The 12,733-nt window shown below is 46.5% G+C and overlaps 1 protein-coding gene across 1 annotated transcript in view; it reads left to right on the forward strand.

Moving 5' to 3' along the window:
* POLDIP2 (DNA polymerase delta interacting protein 2) overlaps positions 1-12,733 on the forward strand; it is a 200,970-nt gene that overhangs the window by 158,917 nt on the left and 29,320 nt on the right. Inside the window, exon 9 of the mRNA XM_069226155.1 lies at positions 10,115-10,240. Within this exon, the coding sequence (XP_069082256.1) occupies positions 10,115-10,240 (126 nt within the window). The remainder of the gene's footprint in view (positions 1-10,114; positions 10,241-12,733) is intronic.

The raw sequence follows: 12,733 nt of genomic DNA on the forward strand, positions 1-12,733 counted from the left end.
ATCAGCACAACAAGCTACAGTAGGTCAAGCTGTATTAAGAACTCTATTTCAGACAACTTCTACTCCTACAGGCTAAACCACCGCTTATGGGGAACTAACTGCTTACTAGTCTATGCATACCATGTGTATCTACAGCGACAGATGCCATCGAACTGAAAATGTCACTTACCCAGTGTACATCTGTTCGTGGCATCAGTCGCTGAGATTCACATGGACCCACCCACCTCCCCGGAAGCCTGTAGCAGTTCAGAAGTTACCTTCAATTTTGTACATTTGTATATATATTACTTAATCCTTTAATAGGTACATACTTACATTTTTCATTGCGCGGGCACTATTACTATAGTACAACTCCTACCTCACCCTCTGCGGGGAAAACAATCGAAGATGGAGTCGACGCCCATGCGCAATGAGCACAGAAGGAGGAGTCACTCGGTCCCGTGACTCGAAAACACTTCTTCGAAGAAAAACAACTTGTAACACTCCGACCCAACACCAGATGGCGAGCTCATGCATACCATGTGAATCTCAGCGACTGATGCCACGAACAGATGTACACTGGGTAAGTGACATTTTCATTTTCTATACAAAAACCTATTGGCATGGAATTGTCTTTGAGTGTGTGTTCCTCATTTATTGCTTGTGTATGTACAACAAATGCTTAACACTACTCCTTTGATAAGCCTACTGCTCGACCACACTACCACAAAATAGAGCATTAGAATTATCTCTTTTTGCCACTATCTTACCTCTAAGGGGAACCCTTGGGCTCTGTGCATTCCTTACTTTGAAATAGTGCATACAGAGCCAACTTCCTACATTTCCTTAAAGAGTTAGCTAATCAGTGGATGATGCAGATGTCTGAAACAGAGTTCTTAATGACGTTTGGCCAAATTTAGCCTATTGGCGGGGAAGAATCTCCACCCCAGGGGGTCTCCATCCCTTTCTGTAATGAGAGCTACTTCTGTCAGTGAAAATCATTGTGGGCTACTGAAGGCAAAGCAACTCTCTTTGTTGCTAGACAGCCCCACGCCCAGCTTAATTAACTTCAAACATACTGTCCATAGAGCCAGATACCGGGGTTTGCACAAAATACCTTGACTAGGGACACTGACAAGACTGCTATGTGTGTCAGTGAGAGCGTAGTCTTTGAGGATGTATGAACATGTGTGTATAAATGGAATATATGTGTATGAGTGACTGATATCCTATGTGTACTTGTGGCCCAGTACATACCTTCCCCATGTGTGGCACTGTTACATGTTTAACACAAACATATAACCATTTTTAGATGCGAGAACCTTAAAGTGCAGAAAAAATGTCTCCAAAAATGTTCATAATATGGAATATTTCACTGCACTTTAAAGTTCTCCCACTTGAAATAATGGGGATATTTTTCAGTTATAAATATAGCAGTGGATGATGCCATGCTATGTGTAAGAGCGACACGTTTAAATGGGAGAAAATGAAACAGAGTTAATAATATTTTTTTATTGGATTCCATAAAACTCATCTAAATGTTCTCCCATTTCCAAGTGTCACATTGACAACCTCCAGGCACCTTGCTCCCAGTGGTCTAAAGACAGGGTGACATATTTGTAACAGAAGAAATATATCCATTTGCTTAACTGGGAGTAATTTTAAGTGCAGAAACCTGCTTCACAAATCATTAAAACTTGGTTGGCTTAATTTGAAGTGGAGAAAGACATTAAGACTTAGGCCCTCATAATGATCTTGGTGGTAAAAAACACCGAGATCTGCGCTGGCAGTCAATAGAATACCGCCAGCGCGACTACAACATGCCAAGTGCATGGGCAGTGCAGGGGCCCCCAGATAAGATTCTACCAGCCTTTTTTCTGGCGAAAGGCTGGTGGAAAAAAGGGATCATTATCTGAGGGGCAGCGCTGCCCTGTCGGAAAATGATTCCCTCCACCGTCATGGCTGTCTTTGCCCCCGCTATCCTAATGACCCCCTTAATGTTTCATAGATATGTTTTTCTCCACTTTGAAATAGGATACAATTAAAATGAAGAGTTACTAATTTAGGTAACTTTTCATTTTATCCCATTTAAAAGCATTCAGGAACATCATTTTGTTTTCACATTCCAATAAGGACTTTTATTTAAGAGTTAAATGCCTCAGTGCTTCAGTTCCTCACCTCCGTGCCCTGGGTCATAAATCTGACTCCAGCACTGCTCATTATCAGGCCCTGCTATCTGCAGCCTGAAGTTAATAATGTTAAATTAACACAGCCTTCCCTTAACTCTAAAAGGAAACTGTGACCCTGTGCTTATTTAAAAAATGAACTCAAAGCTGTGAGCTACTCTCAAGGTGTCCGGGAGCAACTGGTAGCTTGTGATCGGCTGGTTGGGCACACAGTGCTATTTTGTGACAGACTAATAAAGCGTCCAGTAATTATGTATTCTTTAGTTGATCTACATCCACCAATCATTCACTACAGATTAATCCCACATCACGTGCTTATAAGATCCTGTCACATAACTGTGTCTCCAACAGTTAAAATTGTTTTTAATGCCCAAACTTGGCATCTTTTTAGGGATCCTGCCTATTCGTAGGACATTTTTAGATGTTTGAACTGCTTCTAGATCTCGTTTGAACATCTATTTAAAAATACATTTCTTGTAAGTGATGTAATACTTTGTGAGCTAACTAGGAAATGTATTTCAAAATATATAATGTATTAATTTGGTGCCAATGCTAGGATGATAGAACATGGTGATTCAGTATTTTTATCTTGAGTTGAATATTAGATTGACTGAGTGGTTTGAGGTTTTTACCCTTTCTGTGGCCTTTTGTAGCTTCAGCTACAGTTGCGGGAAATTCAACCGAACTCTTGGAAAGACCATGGTGATCTGATGTACAAGGATAAGCAGTGTCTCAAAAAGACCACTGTGCTGCGCAAGCTTCCTAAGCTTTCTGTGGGAGTGGTGCATACCGACCCCCACGGGTCAGGTAGCCAAAGGTCTGCCACAACCACCAGTACCCCTCCTATTTCCCCCACCCCACACACACACAGCTGAAGCCTCCAAGCTGTTGTAGTCTGACCCTAAAGGATAATAGGTTGCCAGTTGGTGGGAGAATCGACCATTATCTCCACCACCTGCAGTCCATTACTGTAAGGAAATGCCTCCTTGGCATGGTTACCCCCTGACTTTTTGCCTTTGCTGATGCTATGTTTTGAATTGAAAGTGTGCTGAGGCCTGCTAACCAGGCCCCAGCACCAGTGTTATTTCCCTAACCTGTACTTTTGATTCCACAATTGGCACACCCTGGCATCCAGGTAAGTCCCTTGTAACTGGTACCCCTGGTACCAAGGGCCCTGATGCCAGGGAAGGTCTCTAAGGGCTGCAGCATATCTTATGCCACCCTGGGGACCCCTCACTCAGCACAGACACACTGCTTGCCAGCTTGTGTGTGCTGGTGAGAACAAAACGAGTAAGTCGACATGGCACTCCCCTCAGGGTGCCATGCCAACCTCACACTGCCTATGCAGTATAGATAAGTCACTCCTCTAGTAGGCTTTACAGCCCTAAGGCAGGGTGCACTATACCATAGGTGAGGGCACCAGTGCATGAGCACTGTGCCCCTACAGTGTCTAAGCCAAACCTTAGACATTGTAAGTGCAGGGTAGCCAAAAGAGTATATAATCTGGTAGTCTGTCAAACACGGACTCCACAGCACCATAATGGCTACACTGAAAACTGGGAAGTTTGGTATCAAACTTCTCAGCACAATAAATGCACACTGATACAAGTGTACATTTTATTGTAAGATACACCCCAGAGGGCACCTTAGAGGTGCCCCCTGAAACCTTAACCGACTATCTGTGTAGGCTGACTAGTTCCAGCAGCCTGCCACAACCGAGACATGTTGCTGGCCCCATGGGGAGAGTGCCTTTGTCACTCTGAGGCCAGTAACAAAGCCTGCACTGGGTGGAGATGCTAACACCTCCCCCAGGCAGGAGCTGTCACACCTGGCGGTGAGCCTCAAAGGCTCACCCCTTTGTGCCAGCACCGCAGGACACTCCAGCTAGTGGAGTTGCCTGCCCCCTCCGGCCACGGCCCCCACTTTTGGCGGCAAGGCCGGAGGAAATAATGAGAAAAACAAGGAGGAGTCACTGGCCAGTCAGGACAGCCCCTAAGGTGTCCTGAGCTGAAGTGACTCTAACTTTTAGAAATCCTCCATCTTGCAGATGGAGGATTCCCCAATAGGATTAGGGATGTGACCCCCTCCCCTTGGGAGGAGGCACAAAGAAGGTGTACCCACCCTCAGGGCTAGTAGCCATTGGCTACTAACCCCCCAGACCTAAACACGCCCTTAAATTTAGTATTTAAGGGCTTCCCTGAATCTAAGAATTTAGATTCCTGAAACTACAAGAAGAAGAAGACTGCTGAGCTGAAAAACCCCTGCAGAGGAAGAACAGAAGACATCAACTGCTTTGGCCCCAGTCCTACCAGCCTGTCTCCTGCCTTCCAAAGAACCCTGCTCCAGCGACGCTTTCCAAGGGACCAGCGACCTCTGAATCCTCTGAGGACTGCCCTGCTTCAAGAAAGACAAGAAACTCCGAGGACAGCGGCACTGCTCCAAAAGAACTGCAACTTTGTTTCAAGGAGCAGACTTAAAGACCCCTGCAACTCCCCGCAAGAAGCGTGAGACTTGCAACACTACACCCGGCGACCCCGACTCAACTGGTGGAGAACCAACACCTCAGGGAGGACCCTCCGGCGACTCCGAGACCGTGAGTAACCAAAGTTGTCCCCCCTTAGCCCCCACAGCGACGCCTGCAGAGGGAATCCCGAGGCTCACCCTGACCGCGACTGCCTGAACCTAAAGTCCCGACGGCTGGAAAAGACCCTGCACCCGCAGCCCCCAGCACCTGAAGGAACGGAACTTCTGTGCAGGAGTGACCCCCAGGAGGCCCTCTCCCTTGCCCAGGTGGTGGCTACCCTGAGGAGCCCCCCCCCCCCTTGCCTGCCTGCACCGCTGAAGAGATCCCTTGGTCTCTCATTGAAAACCATTGAAAACCGGACGCGTGTTTGCACAGTGAACCAGGCCGCCCCCGCGCTGCTGAGGGTGTACTTTTTGTGCTGACTTGTGTCCCCCCCGGTGCCCTACAAAACCCCCCTGGTCTGCCCTCCGAAGACGCGGGTACTTACCTGCTGGCAGACCGGAACCGGGGCACCCCCTTCTCTCCATTGCAGCCTATGCGTTTTGGGCACCTCTTTGACCTCTGCACCTGACCGGCCCTGAGCTGCTGGTGTGGTAACTTTGGGGTTGCTCTGAACCCCCAACGGTGGGCTACCTTGGACCCAAACCTGAGACTTGTATGTGATTTACTTACCTGACAAAACTAACAAAAACTTACCTCCCCCAGGAACTGTGAAAATTGCAGTGTCCACTTTTAAAACAGCTTATTGTGTTTTATGTAAAAAGTATACATGCTGATGTAATGATTCAAAGTTCCTAAAGTACTTACCTGCAATACCTTTCAAATGAGATATTACATGTAGAATTTGAACCTGTGGTTCTTAAAATAAACTAAGAAAAGATATTTTTCTATAACAAAACCTATTGGCTGGATTTGTCTCTGAGTGTGTGTTCCTCATTTATTGCCTGTGTGTATGTACAACAAATGCTTAACACTACTCCTTTGATAAGCCTACTGCTCGACCACACTACCACAAAATAGAGCATTAGTATTATCTCTTTTTGCCACTATCTTACCTCTAAGGGGAACCCTTGGACTCTGTGCATACTATTCCTTACTTTGAAATAGTGCATACAGAGCCAACTTCCTACAATTACGTCATGCAGGTGGGTCTAAAAGATCATTCAGAGGGCTACTCCCTTCCTTTCGAAACTTCCCATCCCACCATACCTCCAACTCCTGATCGGATGATGGAGGATCATTTGACCTTGCTCCGCGAGGACGTCATGGCTCTCTTGGCCAAGGAAGCCATAGAGAGGCTTCCGATATCAGAAGTAGGCAGTGGTTGTTATTTCTGCTACTTTCTGATACCCAAAAAGAACAAGGGCCTTTGGCCTATCCTAGACCTCCAAATCTTCGATCTGTTCCTCAGAAAGGAGAAATTCAAGATGCTCACTTTAGCTCAGGTCTTGTCTGCCCTAGAACAAGGAGACTGGATGGTAGCATTGGACTTGCAGGACGCGTATTTCCATATTCCCATCATGCGTGCTCATAGACGTTACCTGTGGTTTACAGTAGGCCATGAGTACTTTCAGTTCACCATGCTCTCCTTTGGCCTTACCAGCATCTCTCAGGTATTTACCAAGATGATGGTGGTGGGGACGGCTCATCTGCGGAGATCAGGCGGTACCATTTTTCCTGTGTCTCGACAACTGGTTGTTGAGGAAGGGCTCGCCCCAGGGTGTTGTCTCCCACCTCAGGAGTATGGCGGACCTCCTGCATTCGCCTGGGTTCACTATAAACGAGCCAAAGTCATACCTGACTCCTTCTCAGATACTCTCTTTCATCAGAACTGTACGGAACACTGTCCAGTTTCGGGCGTATCCTCCCAAGCGATCCAACTGGCATTGAATGCCTTCCTTTCCCTCACCAAAGGGAGGCTAGTGCAGGTTTTCGCGCACAACACCCCGGCATGTGGTACTGCAACAAGCAGGGCGGGGTTGGGCTTGTGGACACTATGTCAAGAGGCCCTGTGTCTCTGGACATGGCTGGAACACCAGGGCATATCACTGGAGGGTCAACATCTATCAGGTTCTCTGAATGCCAGAGCCGACAAACTCAGCCGCTGGCGCCCAGCAGATCACAAGTGGCGTCTCTATCCGGAGGTGGTGCAAGGTCTCTTTCAGCAGTGAGGAGAGCCTTGGTTAGATCTGTTCACCTCTGAAGAGAATTCGTAATATCAGCAGTTTTTCATGCTGGAGTTTCCAAGGTGGCTATAGCTTGGAGATGCTTTTCGTCTTGAGTGGAGCTGAGGCCTCCTGTATGCCTTTCTTCCCATACCACTCGTGCACAGAGTTCTCAAGAAGATCAGGAATGATAGGGCCCAAGTCATTCTTGTGGCTTTGTACTGGGTACGGAGAATCTAGAGCTTCTGCACTTGAGCATCGGTCCTCTGAACAGGCTGTCCCTTCGGGAGGACCTGCTGTCACAGCAGCAGGGTAGTGCCCGCAACACTGTCCACTCTCCGCCTTCTTGCGTGGAGATTAAGCAACAACAATTGACAGCCTTCAACCTTCCTTCCGAAGTCTCAGGCGTCCCTCCACCAAGATGGTGTATGCTTGGCAAACATTTGTAAATTATTGTACAGAAAAGTCTATTGACCCTCTCTCTGTTATAATATGCCTTTCATTCTTACCCTTGCCCAGCAGTGTTCTGCTCTGGGTACTCTGAAGGGCTGTCTTTCTGCTCCGTCTGTCTTCCTGTGGCTGCCGACCACCCCTCTCTCTTTAAGTCCCCTTTTGTAAATAGATTTCTTAAAGGACTTGTATATATGTTTCCCCCTTCAACATTCATGATGCCTCAGTGGGACCTCAGTTTGGTTGTCATCTACCTAATGTGTTCTCCTTTTGAGCCTCTGCATAATTGTCCCCTCTGTCAGCTTACCGTCAAGACTGCCTTTCTAGTGGCAATAATATCTGCCCAGAGGGTGAGTGAGCTGCAGGCTTTGTCATCCAAGTCTCCGTTTCTGTCTGTTTTCCCAGACAAACTGGTGTTTCGCACAATGGTCTCTTTCCTCCCGAAAGTAGTGACTCTATTCCCTGTGGCCCAGTCAGTCACCTTGCCCAACTTTTCCTCCTCCATATCCCTATAAAGAAGAGAAGCGACTCCACCGTCGGGACCACAAAAAAGTGTGTTGTTCTTCTACTTTGACCATGCAAGAGGATTCCAGGTGGACAGACAACTCTTGTGGGGTATGTTGGAGCAAAGATAGGTTGGATAGTACAGAATGAACCATTTTGCACTGGGTTGTTCTCTCTAGGAAGATCTTCTGCACTTTGGCTAAAAAGCAGCCTCCTGAGGTCTTGAGGGCCAATTCCACCAGAGGAAAATCTGCAACCACTGCGTTAGCATGTGGAGACCCAGTCCTGGACATCTGCTAGGCGGCAAAGTGGGCATTCCTGCACACGTTTACCAAACATTGCTGTCTGGACAGTCAGGTACCCAGTGATGGGCATTTCGCCTGTTCGGTCCTGCAGGACTTGTTAATTTAGAACATTTTCCCGCAATCCACCGCCGGAGATGGTATTGCTTGAGCATCTATTCAGAGGTAAGGAATCTGTGGCTAGATCAGATGAACAAGTTACTTACCTTTGGTAACTCATTATCTGGTAGAGACAATATCCAGCTGCAGATTCCTTACCAACCCACCCATTCCTCCCTGCTCTGCAGACAAATTTCTAGGGTTAGGGATCACCCCTTTGAGGGCCCTAGTTTGGACCCACCAATGTCAGTGCACTTCATGGCTCTGTCCGTTGAGGTGGCGCCTATATAGGTGACCACGGTTTCACTTCTGCCACTTACAGAAGTGTGGAACCGAACTTCTGCCACTTACAGAAGTGTGGAACCGAACGATGCCACCTACCAGCGCGCAGAGGTACAGCTCTCAAAATATCTTCCCAATCCAGTCTGACGCCTGGGGAAATTCAAAGGTAAGGAATCTGCAGCTAGATATTGACTCTACCAGTCAGTGCGTTACCAAAGGTAAGTAACTTGTTCTTTTGTTTGTGTAAGTGAGACTCATTATGTATGTCACTGAAGTACATGTGCAGCCTCCTGGGATGCTTAAAAACTCTGCTATGTTGATATTGTGCAGCGTCCGCTTTAGCACAGCTAAATGTGGTACTCCACAGATTATGTTGATGGTTTTGGAAAGAGAGGATGATAGTTTATACTTGAGAGAGAGAAAATAACCATTTAAGGGCCATTCCACCAACACTGCAACTGTAGCAGTGGCTTATTGGGGTCTGAGGTATCATATCCTTACAAGAAATTCAGTATGATTACAGTACATATGTGGAACTGATCATTGGAGCGGAGTAGCTGTTCTTGTTTATATGGGTGGTTTTGGTGGTGTGGTGAGGCCAGATTGATTGTCACTGGATAAGGGCGTTTTGTTTCAAGTGGGTGAGATAATGAGAGGTGACTACTATCACAAACGGGAGCCTAGACTTTTCCAGGGTTTATATCTAGACCTGATTTATATAATCTTTTTTTCCTTTAAAAGGAGCAGGATATGTATCTTGGAAAGGCTGTGAAATTGGTATCTGTTTAGTACTTAATGTTGAATTTTATGTTTTCTCCTTGGCAGTGTTGGTATGGCGGTTGGCATCGGTGAGGTGTGCTTGTGTTGTGTAAGGCAGCACTTCCCAGTTAATTGCGGTTGTCTTATGCACCAGAACATTGGCAGTGCTTTCTGCAACACACCCGCACACATGTACTCCATAACTCCAAGCTCCTTCCCTTCATCAAAGAGGCGACAGGCACTCCCATGGCTGCAGTTCAAACCTTTTTATAAAGCTGAGACGTGATCCCTTGTTCACAATACCGACGCCATATTGCTAAAGTGCTTTATACAAACTACCACATACCGTTGCCAGTGTTATAAACATAAACAAAGGACACAAGCAAACTGAAAAAGAGACTGCCATCTTATACTGTGTATAACATTCAGCATTATTACAAAGCATTATCCACATTGCGCTGTATCTTATCGTATCAAGGTAACACTTCCAACTTGAACTTCGTCATATGTATGCACATAATTCATTAGATTTTTTTCATTCCTCCCCAGTTATTCCCTTCTCTGATTGCAGGAAGGAGTGTGGAGATCTATATAGAGAGAGAGAGCTAGATAGATGTGTGTGTTATTTGGCATTTGTGCGAACGTATGCTGAAAGCAGAAGATATACTTAATTCAATATTATACCGTTTGTTTTGTTTCATCTTAAAAGCTAGGCCTGCTTTCACTAGTTTACATCGTGTGCAATCAAACTGGGAAAGCTCTGGCTTGCTCTAGACATGTTCTAGAATTATGTGGAGGGGCGTGTCAGCCAATCCACTCGCAGTTTTGAATGAGCTCTGACCCTGTTATATTTGTCTTCTTCAGTGGCGTTACTGTATCCGCTTGGAGAATTTGGGTGTTGAAGTGGTGCAGCTCCGGGAGCGACACTGGAGAATTTTCAGTCTCTCAGGCACCCTGGAGACAGTCCGAGGCCGTGGAGTGGTGGGCAGGGTAAGTATATATTGGTGTTCACGTGTTGCATCTTGTGCTAGTGTATGACAGGTAAGTTCCTGTCCATGCGTTTAGCCATGTGAGGATAGGAAAGGTTGGATTCCTTCTTGCACGTCAGTCAGTCTTCTAGAGTTTAAAGGACAGCTTCCTCTACCAAATTGGAGGATAATTACAAACATTGTAGCAGTAGCAGTGTTGAGCAGCGTGTAGAACCCAGATAGTAGCTTTTGTCAGATCAATGGACGGCTTACAATGGCACTGAAACACAACAATCCCCAAAAAGTTGGTTTTGAATTAAGTTGAAATGAAGTATCAAATAAAGCATTCCAGTTGCCTCATTTCTGTCACACTAGAGACACAACCATTAGCTAGTACATTTAAAGGTAATTGGAAAAAACATTATAAAGCAGCCTTTTTGCATGTAATACCTCTGCAAATAATATTGGTGATCACTGCATCCAGCAGAGATCCCTTTTATCCTAAAACGAAAACCATTTATCAGCCAAGTGGACTGCTTCACACGAGAACACATGATGGGAGGGTGGGAGCAGGGTCAGTTTTGCAGGGTGAATCTTTTCTAGATCACATGCTATGCATTTTTCTACCGTCTAGTGGCTGGGTCCGGAATTCTCCTGTATTTTGTAGTGCTTCTTTTCCTTCTGTTTTTTGTTTGTTGGTAGGCATCAACAGTACCTCCATTTGGTGTCCCCTTTGACATCGTCATATTTCCTCCCGAAGCTCTCAACTTTAGTCGCCATCTTCAGATTCTTTTTTTCCACCTTTGGGTCTGGAAGCCTACTGAAGGATGCACAACACAAGGAAGAAGATTGTGACGAAAAGGTGAAACATTAGCTGAAAAGGTTACCGGGTTCGCCTACAACACCGACACAGGAACCGGGGAGAAGATTGAAAGAGGAAAGTTTTAAACAAGTTGATACGAACTGTGGAGAATACCCGCTCAGAGGCTCCCTGGCTTAGATGGAAAAAACACGGTTCCAGATTTGTAAGAACTGCCACCACAAGTTTGCTCGGAAGGATAAGCATCCAGTCTGCAACCTCTGCCTCCCAGTCGACCACCCGAGCGCGGACTGCAACGCATGCTCAGCATTTACACAAAAAACGCTCAGGACAAAGGAGAGCCAGAGAAGAGCTCACCACAGCATGCAGACCCAGCAGACAACACCATCTGTGAGGGACATTGGGCCTCTCTGGTGAAGAGGACAATGTTGCCAGGGAAGCAGGTGTAGAGACATCGGACGCAGAGGTGAAATTGTTCGAGGTGCAGGTGACGAAGACAAAGAGCAAGGTAAGAGAGTCCTCGGCAGTGAAAAAATCATCTGAGTCCAAGAAAGCAGACTCGTGGAGAGCAAGGGGAGCCGCCGCGTTGAAACACACACCGCCCTCAGACATGCCCAGAGAGGAGGAGTCCCACAGTTCCCTCAAGGGGGAATCAAGTGGAGGAAAGACTCCCAAAGAACCCAAGCCATCGAAGGACATATGGGATAAAGACAACACAACGTCAAAAAGAGACGGGTCAAAACATGATCACCGAAGCTCGACAACCAAAGTTTTGTCATAAGATACTCCTGCAAGCAAGAGGAAGCAAACCAGTCTCAACCACGAAGAACGTATCGCAGAAAAGGAAAGAAACAAAAAAGACTGGAGGACGAAATGGCTCTACTCCTCCAGAAAATGAAGGAGTTCAACAACAGTTTTAGAGGCTTCAGGATCCCGCAAAAGGCTTTGGCGCACAAGGAGTTTGCAGACAAGGGTGTGGAGGAATTCGAACCTCCACTTCCTCCAGAGCCTCAACAAGAGGAGGAAAAACCCTTATATGAGGAAAAGGAAGACCAACTCGTGTAAAGCTCCCCAGAGGAAGGAGTGGACACTTACCCTTCAAGGACCTCTCCCTCTGATGACATAGACATGTACAGTCAAGCCATCAAGCAGGTGACTGATAGATTTGGGGTCCAGATGGAAGAAGAAAAGCCGCAATCTTGCTTTCTTTTGGAGACTTTAATTCCAACACAGGCAAGAAATCAATTTCTGTCGATGCTCCCTAGTGTTCTGGACCAGGGAAGGGAAGCATTTCAGGATCCTGCCACTTGCAGAGGAGTAACCCCAAGAGCTGAGAAAAAATAAAAGAACTTGAGAAAGGATCCTGCTTATATTAAAGGGTCAGGACCAGCAGACTCTATCATTGTCTCAACAGCAGCAAGGAAGAGAACAAATGTACCCACAACAATTGGCCTCACTTCCGAAAAGTAGAGAAAGAAGATGGAGCTCATGGGGAGGAAAGTGGAACTCAGCGCTGCTAACCAGTTGTGCATTTCCAACTCAAATGCTCTCTTAAACCGACATGCCCGCCAGCATTGGGAGGAAATGAGAGACCTAATGATGCTCCTTCCAGAAAAGTACAGGAAGAGGGCGGCACACCTGGTAGATAATGGGGAAAACATTGCCAGTACATGCCTGAAGTCAGCCTTGAATGCA

The sequence above is a fragment of the Pleurodeles waltl genome, chromosome 3_1, assembly GCF_031143425.1.
Source record: "Pleurodeles waltl isolate 20211129_DDA chromosome 3_1, aPleWal1.hap1.20221129, whole genome shotgun sequence".
Taxonomy (NCBI): domain Eukaryota; kingdom Metazoa; phylum Chordata; class Amphibia; order Caudata; family Salamandridae; genus Pleurodeles; species Pleurodeles waltl.